Source organism: Acipenser ruthenus, chromosome 24, assembly GCF_902713425.1.
Source record: "Acipenser ruthenus chromosome 24, fAciRut3.2 maternal haplotype, whole genome shotgun sequence".
Taxonomy (NCBI): domain Eukaryota; kingdom Metazoa; phylum Chordata; class Actinopteri; order Acipenseriformes; family Acipenseridae; genus Acipenser; species Acipenser ruthenus.
The window spans coordinates 464,431-484,004 of NC_081212.1; the positions used below are offsets into that span (position 1 = coordinate 464,431).

General features: G+C 45.9%; 1 protein-coding gene across 15 annotated transcripts in view; it reads left to right on the plus strand.

Moving 5' to 3' along the window:
- Positions 1-19,574, plus strand: part of LOC117964244 (acetyl-CoA carboxylase) — a 61,141-nt gene that overhangs the window by 33,877 nt on the left and 7,690 nt on the right. For 8 of the 15 annotated variants that reach the window (XM_058997820.1, XM_058997826.1, XM_058997828.1 and 5 more), the window contains 14 exons: positions 157-312; positions 979-1,203; positions 3,774-3,929; positions 4,231-4,377; positions 6,922-7,191; positions 7,659-7,756; positions 8,133-8,253; positions 8,581-8,691; positions 12,969-13,112; positions 13,308-13,428; positions 14,865-14,961; positions 16,169-16,265; positions 16,726-16,861; positions 19,382-19,559. In XM_058997820.1, the coding sequence (XP_058853803.1) occupies positions 157-312; positions 979-1,203; positions 3,774-3,929; positions 4,231-4,377; positions 6,922-7,191; positions 7,659-7,756; positions 8,133-8,253; positions 8,581-8,691; positions 12,969-13,112; positions 13,308-13,428; positions 14,865-14,961; positions 16,169-16,265; positions 16,726-16,861; positions 19,382-19,559 (2,057 nt within the window). Of the gene's footprint in view, positions 1-156; positions 313-978; positions 1,222-3,773; positions 3,930-4,230; positions 4,378-6,921; positions 7,192-7,658; positions 7,757-8,132; positions 8,254-8,580; positions 8,692-12,968; positions 13,113-13,307; positions 13,429-14,864; positions 14,962-16,168; positions 16,266-16,725; positions 16,862-19,381; positions 19,560-19,574 lie in introns of all 15 variants that reach the window. The other 7 variants (XM_058997819.1, XM_058997818.1, XM_058997824.1 and 4 more) reach the window with 1 other exon arrangement.

Genomic DNA, 19,574 nt, shown 5'->3' on the forward strand with positions numbered 1-19,574 from the left:
TAATAAACACTGATAAATTCTAGGGTTGAATTTTATATGAGATATAAGAAAATGAACGTGAAGGTTCCTCGGCACTGCTCCCAAACGTATCTGCGGATGCTGTTGGCTCGGGGGCTCTCAGGACAGCTCCCCTGTAATGCCATTGCTGCCCTGCAGGAGGCATCGTTCGAGTACTTGCAGAACGAGGGCGAGCGGCTGCTGCTGGAGGCCATGGACGAGCTGGAGGTGGCATTCAACAACACCAACGTGCGCACCGACTGCAACCACATCTTCCTGAACTTCGTCCCCACAGTCATCATGGACCCCTCCAAGGTGAGAGCAGCACCCAGACAGCAGCATTACAGCAATGAGACAGAGCCTATATAAAGAACAGGAGTGTCAGTCCCTGAAGGTAACCACACCCAGACAGCATCCACACCCAGACAGCATCCACACCCAGACAGCATCCACACCCAGACAGCAGCATTACAGCAATGAGACAGAGCCTATATAAAGAACAGGAGTGTCAGTCCCTGAAGGTAACCACACCCAGACAGCATCCACACCCAACAGCAGCATTACAGCAATGAGACAGAGCCTATATAAAGAACAGGAGTGTCAGTCCCTGAAGGTAACCACACCCAGACAGCATCCACACCCAGACAGCATCCACACCCAGACAGCATCCACACCCAGACAGCAGCATTACAGCAAGCTGAGACAGAGCCTATATAAACCAAAGTTAGATATTAGTTCAGGGTTAGGGTTAAACTAATATGTTTATAAATTGTCCCAGTTTTATTTGTCATCCCTACAATGATAGACTATGATTTAATATTGATTGATGGTAAAAAGGACATGACCTCACTCTGAGTGATGTTCTATTTGTTTTTGGTGTACTGGTGTATTGTTATTGAATCTTAATTCTGTCATAATCATGTTCTAACTGTAATCTGATATGGCGTGGTAGAATATCATTTGCTGAATGCTGAATTACAGATCGAGGAGTCGGTGCGCTCCATGGTGATGCGCTACGGCAGTCGTCTCTGGAAGCTGCGGGTCCTTCAGGCTGAGCTGAAGATCAACATCCGGCTGACCCCCACCGGCAAGGCCATCCCCATCCGCCTGTTCCTGACCAACGAGTCGGGCTACTACCTGGACATCAGCCTGTACAAGGAAGTGACCGACTCTCTCACTGGACAGCTGGGCCACTCCGACCGACAGGTGAGGCCCCGAGCACAGGTACAGTATAACACTCCGCTCCTCTCCTCTCTTTACAGAGCAGTGCATTGGGTGACTTCTGAAGCTGCTCGACCAGCCCCAGTATTTTAACCAACCCCAGAGTTTCAAACTCTCAAGCAAAGACTAGTGGGTTCCCGTTGTCTTGCTGTAGCCCAAAATGAACAGTCCTGCAGAGAAAGAACTCACAGGGGGACAGGTTCCATGTGATTACAAAGAATGAACTCACAGGGGGACAGGGTCCATGTGATTACAAAGAAAGAACTCACAGGGGGACAGGGTCCATGTGATTACAAAGAAAGAACTCACAGGGGGACAGGGTCCATGTGATTACAAAGAAAGAACTCACAGGGGGACAGGGTCCGTGTGATTACAAAGTAACCTCCGAAATCACCCAATGACACACCGATGTTTACTTCATAGAGCCTCTTTTTAAAGATGGCTGGTTTTATGTAAAAGAAAAGCATTTATTTAACATGAACTACTCTTTCAGTGATGCAGAAGTAATGATCGTAAAATGACTGGATTGCAGACTTTTCACTCGTACTGTACAGCTGTGGACAAAAGTTTTGCATCACCCTATCGAATGAACTGATGTTGCTTCGTAAAGTCGAGTGAAACCTGCTGAATAACGTTACGTTAACATACAGAATTTCATGCCGCTTTGTAGTTTTCCATATACTTAAACTGACAAAAACTGAAAAATGTGACATTTCGAAATCTAACATGAAATACTGTACTACTATTATGGCTTCCAGCAGACTTTTGCAATATCATTTTGTAGTTAAATAAAATATCTGAATTATGTTCATATATATATATATGTATTCTATTTTTTTTTTAATTGTCTCAATCCTAAAATTCTAGGTGATGCAAAACATTTGGCCAGAGCTGTCGGTACAGTAGGATGGTGTTTTATTTATAAACTCTCAATAAACTAGGAAAGTGAACAAGAGCACTTTCTCCCCTCTCTATTAAAGAGGAAGTAGTGGGGTTCTGAAAAGTGAACCGTTCCACATCCCCACGTGTTGCTACGACTGTTTAAATAACGTACTAGTCATTTTTCTTTTCATTGTTAACATCCTGACAGCGTTTTACACATATAACTTTAAAGTCTGCTTCAAGGCTCTTTTCAAAATGGCCTCTCTAGTGCACTGCGGTTTGAGATCTGTCCTCTAAATCACTGCAGGAGGGGCCATCAAAAACAAATAAAAAACATTACAGCAAGTGCTCTGGCTTTTCTGTTCCGTACCACATCGTGGACCGTTATCGCTGTGTTCCTGTTTGACAATGTGGGCAATAATCCTGACACTGTCGGTGCACTAGAGCAGACATTTGGAAAAGAGCTTTGAAACAGACTTTAAAGTTATATGTGTAAAACGCTGTCAGGATGTTAACAATGAAAAGAAAAATAACTTACGTTATTTAAACTGCTGTAGCAACATGTGGGGACGTGGAACGCTAGATTTAAGATCTCTAAGATACTGTAGCGCTTTTTCTGTTCCCTCTCTGTTTCTTGGGCAGCTAAGAGCCTTTGGGAATATAGGTATATAAAAAATATATAAATATATGTTGGGTTTTGCATTGCGACACAAAACATCTGTTGCTGATATTGGTTCCATTGGCGTACTACCGCTATTGAAATGTAATGAAAGGGATGTGTTTATTTGCCTGTTTTTTTAACTCAAAATGTAGTTTTGTGAAAGGTCGGGACGCGATTCCTGTCTCCGTGCTGACCTTTTATTCTCAATGCACTGCGTCGTGTTATTCAAAGAGGCGAATCTCGTCTTTAATAAATACAGTGGGGGGGGGGATGGGGGGAGGATTTCATTTTCTTTCCATTTAAAGTTGCTGTATACTGTTAAATATGGACTCGGTTATAGCTTATTGTAAGAAGCCTTTTTAATTAACTCATATCGTTGTAGCTTCAAGGCAAACTCATTCTTGTCACCAAATAATGGGACCATTTGAATTGCAGGATTTGTGACAAAAAGTCCTTTTTCATTACAAAATGGCCTTTTTTCCGCATAGTTCCTACATAAGAGAGAGACAGGGAATGGAATAGAAAAAGACTTCTGCGTGATTCATGGAAAGGCAGCTGCTTTTGAAATCCTCCCATAGGCGTCCCTTTTCTTTACGCATACGCTATTGCACAGACACATCTCTAGAATATTTACCTGCATGTTCAACAACTTTTAAAACAGACGCCCCCTACTGTAACTTTTTTAAAAATCATGCAAACATGCTTTTATATTTGTCCATTCTGTGCACAGAACTTTGCAGTCTACTGCTTCATAACAACAGGCAATGCATTATACTGTACAATGCAGCACAGAATGCTTTTGAATACGTATTTCTGTGCTCTGTACAGGTTTATTACACCTCCCTGCTCTCGTTTTCGATTGGGTAAAAGTTCTGAAAGATGGATCTGGCTGTTGGATGCTGGGTCAGATGGATCTTTTGTAAGGGGCACAGGGAGGCTTAGCCAGGACAGGGCTGGCAGCTCACTGAGTTGGGCTACTGAAGCGCTGAGCGCTGCGTTGCTTTCATTCCAGATCATGTTCCAGGCATATGGAGACAAGCAGGGCCCTCTCCACGGCATGCTAATCAACACACCCTACGTCACCAAGGACCTGCTGCAGTCCAAGCGCTTCCAGGCACAGTCCCTCGGCACCACCTACGTCTACGACTTCCCGGAGATGTTCAGACAGGTACCCGCGGCTTTCCATTGGACACACTGGGACACTCCATACTGCACAGCATACAATAGGCACTGTTGATTGTGAAAGGAAAATAAAGCTGGTATAAAAATCGTGCAAAACAGTAATTAACACGTCCACCAAGTTGTATCTTTTTGTTTTTGTAACTTTTAAGTCATTGTTTTTTCCTTTAGCCCAAAGTAAAGTTTGACAGATGGGGCCCAGTGTTGGTCGTACTGACTTTACATTCGCCGAAGTGTTGTCGTTTGTTTGAATTCCTTGTTGATTTTTGGTTGTCCCGTCTTTCTCGCAGTCTTTGCTGAAGCTCTGGGAGTCTGCTGATGCCTACACCCATCTTCCCAAGTGCCCTCTGCCCTCTGACCTCCTGACCTACACAGAGTTGGTGCTGGACCCCCAGGGACAAATGGTCCAGATGAACCGGCTGCCCGGAGGAAACGAGGTGGGTGAGACAGCGAGGGCAGAGCGCTCCGTAAAGCTTCTGCCATTGCATCCTGTCTGTGTGGCACTGAAACCGATTCAATACTGAACTGGAAATGATCAATTAGAAATCCCTGCAAGCGATGGAGTCTTCTTCCAATCTCCCCCTGTGGTGAATAGCATGTATTAAGCACTGCTACGATAGGGAAACCCTCTCCCCTAATGTCTGAACCCTAACAAGCCCATCAGCACAGGTATTGGCTTGCAGGCAGTAACAGCCACTGCGGGGCGCTGCAGAGGGACTGCACTGCAGATGGATGAAGCAGACGCAATGCCCCAGCAGCCAGTAAGGATTTTGAAATGGGGAGTGCTAGTCCAGTGCCTCACTGCAGTTTTGCTCTGCTTCTCCGTGACTGATGGCGTGTTGTGGGGGAGAGGAACGGGTGCAGTGGCCTCAGTGCCGGGTTCGTTCTGATGGAATCCGGAGCTGGGATTCCCAGAGGGAACGCTGCCCCGGCCCGGCTGATATTAACCTCGCAGAGCCGCTGGCTTTCCCTGCATTCTCCTGCTTCCCTGTCCACCATCAACACTGTAATTATCCTAGTGTGTCAATAGGCAGAGATGTCCCAGGATTCCACACTGATTACTCTGCCCTATCTCCTTCACGGCTTCCCCACAGCACCCCCTAGTGGGAGCCGCTGGGAGCTGCGAGATGAGCAGCCCCGACCTGTCTCGCCTCGCTCCAGTGGGCTCACAGATTCTGAATGTGGCTCCATTAGGCCACAGCATGCATCCGCTCCTGCAGCGGTCTCCGGCACAGCGGGGCTCGGAGCGGGGTGCTGACACTAATAAGCAGGGGGATGAGGATCGTCTCCCGTGAGAGAGAGGGCTCTTTCAGAGGGTTAATTCGGTCCTCAAGACACCCTTCGTTTAATCTGTTCTTCAACGCCGCGCTCAGATTCCCATGGAGAGAACAGGCAGGCTTAATCAATCACACCCGTAATGCAGGGAGCTGAGGCCGGGTTTATACAACGCAGAGGATTATGATCAACGCTGGTACAGGACAGAACTGGAGACTCAGTCTGCTGGGGAAACACAGAAATATGTCAGAGCAGCTATCCCTGTCCTGCCCCATTAAACCATGGCCATTACACATTCAACCAGGTCAAGACTGGGGGGCCAAGGCAGGATTGTACATTCGACTCAAGACCACTCCAGGTGTATTCACATTCATTTTCCTAAGCATCCTGCAGTTGCACGCTGTTTCCTATAGGTGTCTCTCTTTTTCTTCTGAAGACTTTGCTCTTCCCTGTAAGGCACTGTGTTTTTATGGTATGCAGTTTCAGTGTTGAATTGGGCTTATCATTCTTAGACTGGGAGAGGAGGAGGAGGCGGGGTTAATAAATGAACAGATACCGGTCCTGACAGCAAGGAGGTACATTATTTTGATAAATGGATATTTTAGCCAAGAGAGGAGTTTATTACTGGATGCTGTAAATAAATAAATGAATAAATAAATACATGGAGACTTGTGCTGTTTACTGTTCTTGTTTTCTGTTGGTAGAATTCAGCAGGTTATGCTGTTCAGATTTGAAATGAAACTAAGTTTGATTTTCTGATTTCCACTGGATAACGGCATGTGGAATCCAAGATAGAAGTAGAGTGTGTTGTATACAGTATATTATATCTATATTGTGTTTTATGGTCACTAGACACAGTATGGATTGAACACAGTTACTGTGTCTATGAAACACATTAATAATGCTGCCAGTGGGCCCTGGGTCTAATTATTTATTGTAATGCATTCACTATTGAGTGTGACCTTGAGTCTAGTAATGTAAAAATGAGCATGGCAATTTTTAATCGTCATTGTTGGTTCATTTGCATTAGCCCAGCAACTAAAGGTGAAGGTCTGCAGTTAATCCATGCAGTTTAATGGCTAAAGTATTTGGAGAACATTATTTAAATAGCAACTCATCTTGTGGTTTAGTGGGGACAGGACACTTGGCTCTCATTAATCGTGAACCAGGCAGGGCAGAGTAGATCCAGAGCTGCTCTACTGTTTGCTGGGTTTGTTTGGAAATGAATAGAAATTATTATCAAATTAAATTATATTAAAAAAAAAATTCTAACATAAAATAAACAGAATCCCTGAGTGTTAAATTAGATCTCTCCACAGGTGAGGGTCATTGGTGTGGATCAGGCTGATTTACCATAACGAGTGAAACGAGTGAAGAAACAGCTGCTTGGGTTTGTGTGGATCGCTGTTCTCCACAGAGCCTAAGAAAAGCAGCGATCCTCACAAACCCAAGCAGCTTTTTCTTCACTGGTTTCACCGGGAATGGTAAATCAGCCCAGTCAACACCAGCGAGCCTCACCTGATTTCTGTGGAGAGCTGGGATCTGAATAATCTCATACTGGGTTTGTGCAGCGCGAGCTGAGAGCTGTGAGTAAGAGCCCTTCATGTTCTTCAGAGTAACTTCCTGTGCTCCTCGCGCGGTGCCGAGGGTGGGGTGTGCCCTCCTGTTGCTGTGCAATGACTCCGCTCTGTGCTGCAATGTTCCAGATCGGCATGGTGGCCTGGAAGCTGACCCTGAAGACTCCGGAATACCCGACGGGGCGTGACATCATCGTGATCAGCAACGACATCACCCACAAGATCGGCTCGTTCGGGCCGCAGGAGGACTTCCTGTTCCAGCAGGCCTCGGAGCTGTCCAGGACCAGCGGGATCCCACGGATCTACATCGCGGCCAACAGCGGGGCGCGCATCGGCCTGGCCGAGGAGATCCGACACATGTTCCACGTGGCCTGGCAGGACCCCAGCGACCCCTACAAGGTGAGACAGAGCGGCTCTGAGCAGACACACACAGGGGACCAGTTTCACTGAGCAACAGCAAGAGGCCGCTTTGATGACAGGTGTCAACCCCTTTACCCAAAGTGTAACAACAGAGGCTTCAAGCAAAGCGTTGATGTTAAATAGAGGTAACATTGCAGCTCTGATCAGACAGCTAGGGGACCAGCCCATGGAGGTGTGTTAATAAACTGACAGTCTGCCCTAAACAGGAGCATTGTCAAAGTGCTGGAAGGCTTCCCCAACAACTTCACCAGAACGGGCTGGAATGAAGGGGGTTCTGCTTCACAGACCTTTATTAAGGTAAACTGTGCTAAATAGCACAGCAAAGTGCAGTATAGAATAGTACAGTACAAGCATAGTGAAAGTCTGGTAAAGCACAGGCAGGCTGAACTCCAAAATGACTGCAGCATCCTGTGGGACTCAGTCAGCATTGTGTTTGTGATTCGCAGGGATTCAAGTACCTGTACCTGACCCCTCAGGACTATAAGAAGGTGTCTGCCCTCAACTCTGTGCACTGCGAGCACGTGGAGGAGGGAGGAGAATCCAGGTAGGTAGCATAGACACGGTGTGTGTGCACACACTGACATGCACACACTGACAAGCACTGAGATACACACACACACACACACACACACTGACGTGCACGCACACTGACCTGCACTGAGACACTGAGACACACACATATGAAGACACAGAAACACAATCTGAGACGCACACACACAGAGACGCACACAGCGACACACACACACACACAGAGACGCATACAGGGACACACTCAGAGACGCACACAGACACACACACACACACAGACGCACACAGGGACACACACAGAGACGCACACAGCCCCCCAGGAAACAGAAAGCGCGTCTTTGTCTCTTCTGGTGCGCTCGCTTCAAGTCTACTCTGCGCTCTCCTCCCGCCAGGTACAAGATCACAGACATCATCGGTAAGGAGGAAGGGCTGGGGGTGGAGAACCTGCGGGGCTCAGGGATGATCGCGGGGGAGTCTTCGCTGGCCTACGAGGAGATCATCACCATGAACCTGGTGAGTCTGTGTGTGCCTGTCTCTCGCTAGTCAAGTGAACTGAATCTTCGGAGTGGGGTGCGGTTTAGATAAGGTGAATATTACTGACCCCCGTCCCATATGAGTGTAATCTAAACATTTCAATAATAAACGACACTAACTTTACCTTGCTAGTAGCCTAGCGTTAGTGCCTAAGATGATGACGCTGAATGAGAAACACTAAGCAGGCATCTCATCCACTCGGGGTTATACAGGGGTAGAGTAAAGCCCCCCTCAGCTACCCCTTTGCCCAGTAAGCAGTGCCAGTGCCAGCTAAACCCCGGATCCTCACACTGCCTCTGGTTATAGGTGACGTGCCGTGCCATTGGTATTGGAGCCTACCTGGTGAGACTGGGACAGCGAACCATACAGGTGGAGAACTCCCACATCATCCTGACTGGGGCCGGGGCTCTCAACAAGGTGAGTCTGAAACGGGGTTCGGGATTACAAATCTACACGATATCGAGGACCCTTCAATGTGGTGTTTGTGTCGGCACACTGCAGGCACTGACCCACAGCGATGCATCACGACACGATTCAGTTGTGTTTGCTCGTCCCTCGTTCCTCTCTCTAGTAAAATATTCTTCACCACAGCGCTGCCCTGTATCTCAGTTGATGCCAGAAAGAACCCAAGTCCTCTCATGGATTTGCACTGAGATGCAAGAGACTTCACATTGATTTCTGATATATTCTTTTACATGTTTGTGGTATTAAGTATAGAGAACAGGATGTATCCAGAGAACACACAGGAGGTATGCAGAGAACACTGCATGTGGACCTGTGCCCAAATACAGATGAGAAACAGCCACACCCACTTTTAATAATATTATCATGGGAGAAACAGAGTATTGAGGGTATTTATTGTTGAACAGTTCAGATTCATTCATATTCTAATGTGAAACAGTCCACTTACAAGGACAGCTCTTTAAAAAAAAAACCTAAAAAATGGTGCACTTTAAAATGTATAAAGCAGCCTTGAAAAAAAAAAGCCCCTCTAGCTAAAGAGCCCTGATGTAGTGATATTTCTGTTTGTGCTGTGAATATAGACGTACGCAGTATTAACTCTTCAATCGGGCAGTCAGACTGTGCCGTCCTGTGCTGGGAATAGTGTGTTCCCAGAGCCAGGGTGTGTGTAGGAGGGTGTTATATATTAATAGAGGGGTAAGAACAAAATGAATGATATTGGTGTCTTTGTGTTGGTCTTGTCTTTCTTCTCTCACACTCCCCGTGTTCTATATTTTCACACTTCAGCGCTCCCCCCCCCCCTCACACACACACACACACACACACACACACACACACACACTCTCCATCTCCGCATTTCAGGTCATGTTGCAGCAGCTCCAGTGGAAATAATAGGATAGAAAGCGTGAGGTTGTTATTTGCATAGAAATAGCATGGCGCCCCAGGCAGCTTGGGAGAAGGACACAGAGATCATTTGTCTAAAATTTTAATGAAAACTTTTGCTGAGACAGAGATTTTTTTTTCCCTCTCAGCCCCCCCCTCCACTCTTCCCCCCCCCCCCCCCCCCCTTATTCCTTCTTCTTTCCCTGTCAGTGAATTAACGTGGCTCGATTTAAAATGAGATGACACATGGCAAATCGCTGCATGCCGGAACGCAATAACATGTAAATTTCAATTTGCTCGCTTTAATAGAAGCGGGCCGGCGCTGGAGCATTGCTGTGCTCGTGTTTTTGATTGTGAGCCAAGAAAAGAAAAAGGAACTGCAAATATTCTCCAGAATGCAAAACTGACAAGTTTGAACAAGAGGTTTCTGCCGTTCCAGTTACTGGGGGGGTTTAATGAGGAAATTCTAAGGCGTGTTCAGCATACTGCATTCCACCTCTGCACTGCCTTTTCCTGCTTGAAGTTTAACATGTTTGTCTTGATTAGAAAACTCAAATTGAGCGGATAGACCACTGAACAAAATATATACATGGATAGGCCAGTTAACAAAATACGTACATGACTTCTAGACCAGCAATAATGTACTGCACAGTAGGTGGGTGAGAGGTGTGTTTTTGAAGCATTTTGTCAGAGCAAATCCGTACGTCAAAGATTTCTTTGCAATTCTGAATGTAGAATTGTGACGGTGTACTCTGATAACTGTTAAAAGAAGTACAATTAAAACTAAAGTCTTAAGAGTAATCAGCGGCGGAAGCCTAATTAGAAAATTAGACAGAAAGTCGTTAGCAAAGACGGCGGTCTGCTTTTCCAGCCAAGTTTGTTCGTCGTGCTGCAGGGAAGGTGGAGAGTGGCTTTGCCTGGCTCCCCCCCAGCGTCCTGCCTAGAAACACTGTCCTGCAGTGAGCTCTCCTTGTGCTGTAACCTCTGACACTGCATTTCTAACAGAAGCGCAAAGGAGAGTGAACGCTGTCAGCTCTGTGATCGGGCAGGGTCTCTGGAGAGGTGCCAGGTCTATGCCACTTTAATCTCTGATCAGCTGGCTGCCCATTACTGCCAGTGCAGACTGATGCTATTCACGATTAACCTGCCGTGTGCCCTGAGAATCGGGGAACATTGAATTGAGCTGTTGTAAACAGCTTCCTGTGTGTTCACTTCAATATCTCGTTTTCGACGTCAGAGAATGTTTCCCGTATTTGTAAAGCAACGTTTTGTAGAAGCAGTGCATAGGCAGGAGAGCTGTCTGCTGTTCAAAAAAGCATTTAAATTATTAACACAAAGGATTCAGAGCCTCTCCAGGGCAATCAGAAGAATAAATATTGGGAACGGTGAGCAGGTGAGGGTTTTTTTTTTTTTTTTTGGAATGCTAATTAAAGAAGCAGGAAGAGCTGCTGGGAAGCGAGGTCCTGCCGGGGCTGCACGCTCACCCATGTCCCCTGGAATATCCGTCAAGGTGACCGCAGCACTGCCTGATCGGGCCCGGGTCAGCCTGACAGCTTTAGGAGCGCGCCTGAGATTTGTAGCCAGAGCCAAAACCAATAAAGGTAATAAAAAAATAAATGATGTTTAAAAAGGTTCAAATAAAGGGTGTGCGAGCAACCTTTTAGCTTTTAGTGCAGCACGATCGCTTTTGCAATTTCAGCAGCTGCCGTGGGGGCTGGGGCTGGGGCGAAGCGGCGCTGCTCTGTCGTGCACGGGAGGGAGGGTGGCTCAGCGGGTTAATGCAGCAGCTTCTCCCCTCCGGAGCCCAGGACTTGAACCTGACTGAGCTCAGTAGAAACCTGAAACGAGTTTCACAGTCTGGGTACATTCCAGCAGCTGCAGCACAGTTTCTTTCCCCTTTCCAGTTCATGTTTAAGCATCTGAACCATGTCAGTAATACGATGCATGCCCATATAGATATAGCCTGCCTTAATGTTCGGAATATTTTTTGATCATATTCAGAGTCTTTTTCCATACACCCATACACTTTGTACTTATGTCATCTTAAACGATAGGAGTAGTAAGGACTGGTGTAGTAGTTTATAAGTAACATCATTGGAGACGGACTCTCAGGATGGGTTTTCTAGTTACAATCACTCCTAAATGAAAGTCTTCACTATCTGCCCCCCCTAGCTTGCTGTTAGCAGTCAGTAATGGCAAGGACTCCGGTAGTGCCAGGCACCAGATGTCACTCACTCTGACTCTCAGCGCTAGGGACTGGGCAGCTTGCTTGTCTGGTATGGGCGAGACTGAGTCTCTCAACAATCCTCCCATTGCTGCTGCCAAGCACAGCTCTGCCAATGACTCAGGGGCTCAGGGGCTCAGGGGCTCTGACAGCCAGGCTAACGCCATCACGCACGCTGCACTGAAGGGCTGGGTGTCGTTAGATAGCCAGCGACTTGGTCTTGTATAATAAAAAAAACAGTCCCATAAAACTGGAACAGCTGTGAAATACCAGCCTCCTGACCAATGCATGTTGGACTAACTGTACAGCATGGGACGGCTACAAAGTAAGAAAAAAAAAAAAAGATGTATTGCACTTTGTGATGGTTATTGATCGAGCATGAGGAGCAGAGCAGGCCAGTGTATGATATTGACAGGCGTCTGTATTCATACTTCATATACTAGCACCGGGGCGGACCGCCCTCTTTCTGTCACTGGGGGCATCGATTTGCTGGGGGAATATCATGTCAAAGATCAGCAGCCGAGGGTATTAATATGCACTTGAGGTTACAGAACACCCCCGAGGGGTCATTCCCTTTGTACTCACTGCTGACCAGGGGGTGACCGATCGTTCTTTAATACCCAATCGACAGTATTGACATTCCCTAGGAACAGGGCACACAGGGCCACAACTCATTCTTCTAGAACGCTTTGTATAACCAGCACCTGGGAAAGGACTCGAAATGTGTGTGTGTGTGCTATGATATGAAGTGTGTATGTGTGCTATGATATGAAATGTGTGTGTGCTATGATATGAAATGTGTGTGTGCTGTGATATGCAATGTGTGTGTGCTGTGATATGCAATGCAATACGTGCAGTGCAATAACATTTATGTAGGGCCTAGCACTTAGCTGCTAAAAAACAATTGCAGGAATCCGCTGCAGGTAAGTTTTCAGCTGTGCCTCGTGAAATCTGTGGAAATGGGATCTAGCCTTTCCCCACTGCAGATCCTGTTGAAGTGCGGACTGACTAATATCTCCCGTTTGACTCACAAACAAGCCTGCTATGCGGAGAGCCCTGCCGGCCGCCCTGCCTGCCTCCAGTAGGTAATTGCTGGTAATGGCGGCGTGTGTCCTGTAACCTGCAGGTCCTGGGTCGGGAGGTCTACACATCGAACAATCAGCTGGGAGGCATTCAGATCATGCACAACAACGGAGTGACACACAGCACAGTGTGCGACGACTTTGAGGGGGTCTACACTCTCCTGCAGTGGCTCTCCTACATGCCCAAGGTAAGGGCTGCACATTGAAGTGGCTGCGGCTGCATCTTTGTACATCTTCCCACCAGGTGGTGCGACCTGCCATGTCAAATTTCATCATAATCAATGGTATGCAATGGCGACTTCAGCCTGAGAGTTTTGTTTTGAAGTGGTCCGCTGGTCCACGGCGTGGAGTTGATATTTTTTTTTTCCCTCCTCTCGGTTCAGTGTAACTCCAGTCCAGTGCCCATCCTGAGCCCCAAGGACCCCATCGACAGACCGGTCGACTTCGTTCCCACCAAGGCCCCCTATGACCCTCGCTGGATGCTGTCCGGGCGCCCTCACCAAAGTAAGACATTGATAACGTGTGTCTGATTCACCTCCATCGCCTTTGTCCTGTCTCTGAACACACACAGGCATCCTTGTAGATGAATACCCCACTGCTGGCTGTGAGACACCCGGGCGCATTATCATCTTTCTTCTGTCTGCAGTCCAGCCACAAATTAAACAGGAGTGTTTTTTTATACATATATATATATTTTTTATATAGCATAATTTTTCAGGTCATTTTTATCCTCCTCCTCCTCTGTCTCGCAAATTGCTGCAACAGCAAGTTCTAAGTGGAGTGACTTCAGATTTTAATTTAGTGTATGCAGTTAAAAAAAAAAATGTAGAGGATTCCCGGTGATAAGATGAAGCTGATATCCGGGAGGTTAAAGGTTAAAGTAATTCATTACGGAAGATAGCGCCATGATATTCTTCATCTTGACGCCCAACACGGGAGCAGAATGTAAACGATCAGCCGGGATGCCTGCTGAAGAGATAATACTGGAATTGATGGTCATATTTTACACTGGGTCATGCCAGTGCACATTAAAGAACATGGCAATTACAAGTCTGTGTCTTCCTTGGGAGACGACCACATTGGTCTAATTGAATCCTGACTTCTTCACAAACTGTGCTGTTGTGTTAACACTTCTGCAAGTTTATACACTGTGCTCTTTTACCTTCATGTTTTACAAACAGTTACTATACTAGATTTACAGCATTGTCCTGTAGCTTTGTAATCTGCAGCTACAAAAACAAATCTGGAGCACTTTTTAAATGTAGATGGATTCATGCATACTATACATGCATGCGCAGATGCAGTGCAAACCTGTTGGGCGGTGCACCAGTCTGACTGTTTAGTCTCATTGTTGCACAGTGTTTGCTCTCTGTTTAGTCTCATTGTTGCACAGTGTTTGCTCTCTGTTTAGTCTCATTGTTGCACAGTGTTTGCTCTCTGTTTAGTCTCATTGTTGCACAGTGTTTGCTCTCTGTTTAGTCTCATTGTTGCACAGTGTTTGCTCTGTTTAGTCTCATTGTTGCACAGTGTTTGCTCTCTGTTTAGTCTCATTGTTGCACAGTGTTTGCTCTCTGTTTAGTCTCATTGTTGCACAGTGTTTGCTCTCTGTTTAGTCTCATTGTTGCACAGTGTTTGCTATGTTTAGTCTCATTGTTGCACAGTGTTTGCTCTCTGTTTAGTCTCATTGTTGCACAGTGTTTGCTCTCTGTTTAGTCTCATTGTTGCACAGTGTTTGCTCTCTGTTTTAGTCTCATTGTTGCACAGTGTTTGCTCTCTGTTTAGTCTCATTGTTGCACAGTGTTTGCTCTCTGTTTAGTCTCATTGTTGCACAGTGTTTACTCTCTGTTTAGTCTCATTGTTGCACAGTGTTTGCTCTCTGTTTAGTCTCATTGTTGCACAGTATTTGCTTCTTGGGTTCACCGCAGGCTTAATATTTCCAGGTCAGAAAGGCCAGTGGCTCAGTGGCTTCTTTGACCACGGCTCATTCCTGGAGATCATGCAGCCGTGGGCACAGACCGTGGTTGTGGGCAGAGCCAGGTAAGTACCCTCTACAATTTTAGGATTGAGACATAATTTGAAAAAAAACTATAAGTACATAATTTAGATATTTTATTATATAACATCATGTAATCAAATAAACTACAAAATGATATTGCAAAAGTCTACCGGAAGCCATAATAGTAGTGCAGTATTTCACGTCACATTTTTAATTGTTATCAGTTTTTTACGTTGCGTATATGGAAAACTACAAAGCGGTATGTAATTCAATATGTTAACGTAACGTTATTCAGCAGGTTTCATTCGACTTAATGAAGCACAATGAGTTCATTCTATAGGGGGATGCAAAGCTTTTCGCCAGAGCTGTATGTATTACAGTCACTTCATTTCAGGACAAGCAGCCTTCTCCTTGTTTTTCTTTGATGCTGTTTCTTTTTGAAGCCCCGTCTCTGTAGAGCTGTTCAATAATAGAGGCACATTGTGTTCAGAATCTCGGGGCAGTCTGTCCCTGTGTTGAATGTACTGTACTGTTCAAGACCAGTTACAAACCTTTATCTGCCCATTCCAATTCCTCGTTTCACTGTGAAACAAACCACCACAATTACCTGGCTGCTCTGAATAACAATGTAATATAATACAAATGAAGAAGAAGAATGCCTTAAAAAGCTTCAATGCTTCTTCGGTGCGCTGGAAATAGTGCTGAGCCAGACAAAGGTGCTGGAAGGGCTGAACGGGGGGTCGCTCATGGGGGACTGCAGATGCTTTTGTTGGGAATAATGCCTTTTCTTGTCAGCCGAGACGCTTGCTTGTGTCGACTGCAGCAGAACACACGACTGGGCGCTGGGAACAAACAAGGCATTGTTGAGTGAAGCCTCGGCTAGATCAGTGGCTTTGTACACAGCTTTTTGTGGTACTGATGATGCAGCCTGTTTTATTAGATTTTCTTTATTATGAAATTTTAAAAACCCAGCACATTAATTAAAAAAAAGGTTAGCATTTAGTCTTGTTTAGCTGGTTACCAGTGACGGTGGCTGGCTTTGCCCAGATCATCAGCAGTTGGGTTAAACTCCTGTTTTAAAGAAACATACTGCCCCATTTTGAATTAGCAGATAGATGTGTGTCAGGTTTTGAATGTTGCTTTTTTAAATTTTTTATTGAGAATCAGGCATGGCATTGCTACGCCTCCAGTCTACAGTTCATGCAGAGAGTTGTAAGCGGAACGTAATTTGACTTGGTTGAATTGCAGGCTAGGTGGAATACCTACTGGAGTGGTTGCCGTGGAAACCAGATCGGTGGAATTATCAATCCCAGCAGACCCTGCAAACCTGGACTCTGAGGCGAAGGTATATGATTGTGTGATATTGACAGCTGCAGCACTGACTGTACACATACACAGGCTAGCTGTCTGGGATTAATTTATGGAAGCCGTGACAGTTTTACAATTTAAAACATTAAATTACCAGCAACCGAGAATAACTGAAACATTTGTAAAGCAGAAATAGTAATATTCAGAAATAAATACTGGACAGCACTCACACTATTTACATTAAACATGCTTGCAAGATGCATATCATTCCCCTTGCCTCCTTGCAGCTAGCTCAGATATTTACTTTCAGTGGACCGATTCTCTTTTGCTTGTCATTGTCTGCAGTGCCGTGGTGTTGGAATGCTTGCTGTTCAGATGAATAGGGTTGGAATCAGTGTTGTAGTTTTCTTTACAGGCTGAGCCCTGTAGAATCTCCAGGAGCCTGGTCAGAGTGCTCCCTCTCTCTCTCTCTCTCACACGTGTCTCGTTGCTCTCAGGTTATCCAGCAGGCGGGGCAGGTGTGGTTCCCAGACTCCGCCTTCAAGACCGCCCAGGCCATCAAGGACCTGAACCGGGAGGGGCTGCCACTCATGGTCTTTGCCAACTGGAGGGGCTTCTCCGGGGGCATGAAGGGTAGTGCTCCTTCTTTCTTACTTCTCCGTTCTTTCTTTCTTTCCTTCTTTTTTCTTTCTCTTCATTCTTTCTTTTTTCTTGTTATGCTTTCTTTTCTTTCTCTTCATTTTTGTTTTTTTATTTTTCTGTTCTTTCTTTCTTTCTTTCTTTCTTTCTTTTCATAATTTGCAGTTCTTTTATGACGTTCCCTGTCGTATTCAGCAATAGAACATCGGATCTCTGTCAGGATTTAGCCTGTTTTAGTTTTCTGTTGTACATTATCATTGAATGCAGTGCCCATGGTGTTGCATTGAGTATCCCTGTTCAAAGGACCAGAGTTTTAAATTACATATCTCCTATCAGCTTGACCTCCTGGGCATCATAAAAGAAAAATAATAAACGAAGGTCCTTAGCGGAAAAAAACCCTCCCGACACATTATTGACATGCTTGTTTTAAACTGGTACATCCCGGCTGCAGCTGATTTCATTATTTCCTTTTGAAACGTGTGTCTCGTTTTTCAACAGTGTGTCAGCTCGTAGTTTAATAGCTTTTTAAACAGAGACAGCTAGGTGTCATACACGCTGCTATTTAATTAATTGTCCTGCTCAGTTTTTGATAGTCATGGGCTGCTGGATACCTGGCTATTCCTGTCCCCGGTGCCTGTGTGAAAACACAAGAGAAAACAAACTATATAAACCAGCATACTGAAGCATGAGCCACGTCCAACACTGTGTGCAGTTTAACAGAGGACTCCAGCACTTAGGGATTAATGAAGTATGTACTATATACTGTATATAATTTACTCACATGCTGAATGCGTCATGGCCATGATTGATATTTGACCTTGTGCCCGATCGACGTGCCGGAGACCACAGAGCCACTCAGCCCTTTCAGGACCCCCTTGCAAAAGAGTTGTATTGTCTCCCGCTGATAAAACTTTCTCAGGACATTCTTTAGGGATTGAGTGTATCAGAATCCGAGGCCATATGGACACTGTTCTGAACGTCCTTTAGAAGTTAATGCTGAGCATCTGTGTGAAAGGCGAATCTTAGTGTTCTCAGAATATCCACAGGGTGTCGCTAGTCTCTGTATTCCTGTCTTGTGACCGGTATGTTGCAGTAAGGTGAGGTACGGTCATGGGAAGTGTGAAATTGGATTGGATGTTCTGCGGGCGCAGTATGGCTGGCACAGTGTCTGTCAGCTCAGGGGTTCTTGAGGAGAGAGGTGCAGGCAATCTGGCCTGCAGCTCGGCTCAGTGAGCAGCGCAGGGCTCCGGGCGGGGGTCGGGGTCAGTATTCCACTTGCTGATTGGAGGAGCCAGGGGGCAGGACTCAGCTGTGCTGTCTGCAGTGCTGGCAGGAGCACCGTGAGCACAGGCCACCGCGAGGAGCAGGTTTATTAAACTCTCACGCTGCAGCGTGATCTGGGGCCAAGTTTACACCGAAATGAACGATTCAGACAGCAGGGATTCCACAAAATCAAAACGGAATAATAAAAAATGCTAAATAATAAGGGTGCCTATAAAAAAAACAAAACAAAGGTGATTTCAACTTTGCCCCTGAGCTGGAAGCAGTTGGGTCTCCCTGCCCCTGTGTCACTGCTGTGATACAAAGCAAACAAACAAACAAGAGCAGACACACACAGCGGGAGCATGACCAAGGGGGAAAGCAGGAAGCACATCCAGTTGTTTTAACACCACTTTGATTATTCATAGAAAATGCAAAAAAAGAAAACCTGAAACTAAACAATTCCAGCACCCGTCAGTGAACACCGAGCTGGGAGCCAATTGCAGCGGCGGCCAAACGACTTGGAAATTGTGTGTAATGAGTAGGAAAAGATTAGAGGTGTCTCTCGCTAGGCTGAAAATTGACATTAGTAAAAGAAAACTATTTCCTAGGCGACCTAGGAGGTCTAATTTAGGCAGTAAAAAAAAAAAAAAAAAAAATGGAAGGATGTCAAGTAAAGCACGCATGTTTCTCCTGCACATTAACAATCTTGCTGGAAGGTTATTCAGCATAATGCAAAATTAAATTAGAAGAGTCGGGGAATATTCCGACGGAACAGTCATTTTGGAGGTGGTTTATTTGAGCGAACCGCCAGTGACCCGCACCGCCAGGACGTGAAGCGTGAAATTCACTCGAAATTAACACCAGGGTCCCTGCCAGGGCACAAATCACTCGGCAGAATGCAAAGTGAATGCAATGAAATTACACAGTGTTTGTCTTGCTGGAGTAATACCTACCGCTGAGTGATAACCTACAGTAATGTGCACAAGCACAGAGGGGAACTGGTACAAGACGCTCTCTCCCCAGTACACTACAGCACAAGCATGTCAGAAACATACGTCCCCCATTGTCACGACTGTAAATTCAACATTAGAGCAATCACTGTGACCATCTCGCATATCAACACTATGTACACAACAATGAAGAACAGTGAATATTTGAATGGAAATTGCATTCGTGGTATTCAAGACCTAGCATATTAGGTGCTGTTAGTATCATGGTGAAGTATATTAAAATGAGCCCCCTCTCTCCCAGACATGTACGACCAGGTGCTGAAGTTCGGAGCCTACATCGTGGACGGTCTGCGGGAGTACAGGCAGCCGGTCCTGGTCTACATCCCCCCACAAGCAGAGCTCAGGGGGGGGTCCTGGGTGGTCATCGACCCCACCATCAACCCCCGGCACATGGAGATGTACGCCGACAGAGACAGCAGGTATGCATGCTAGGA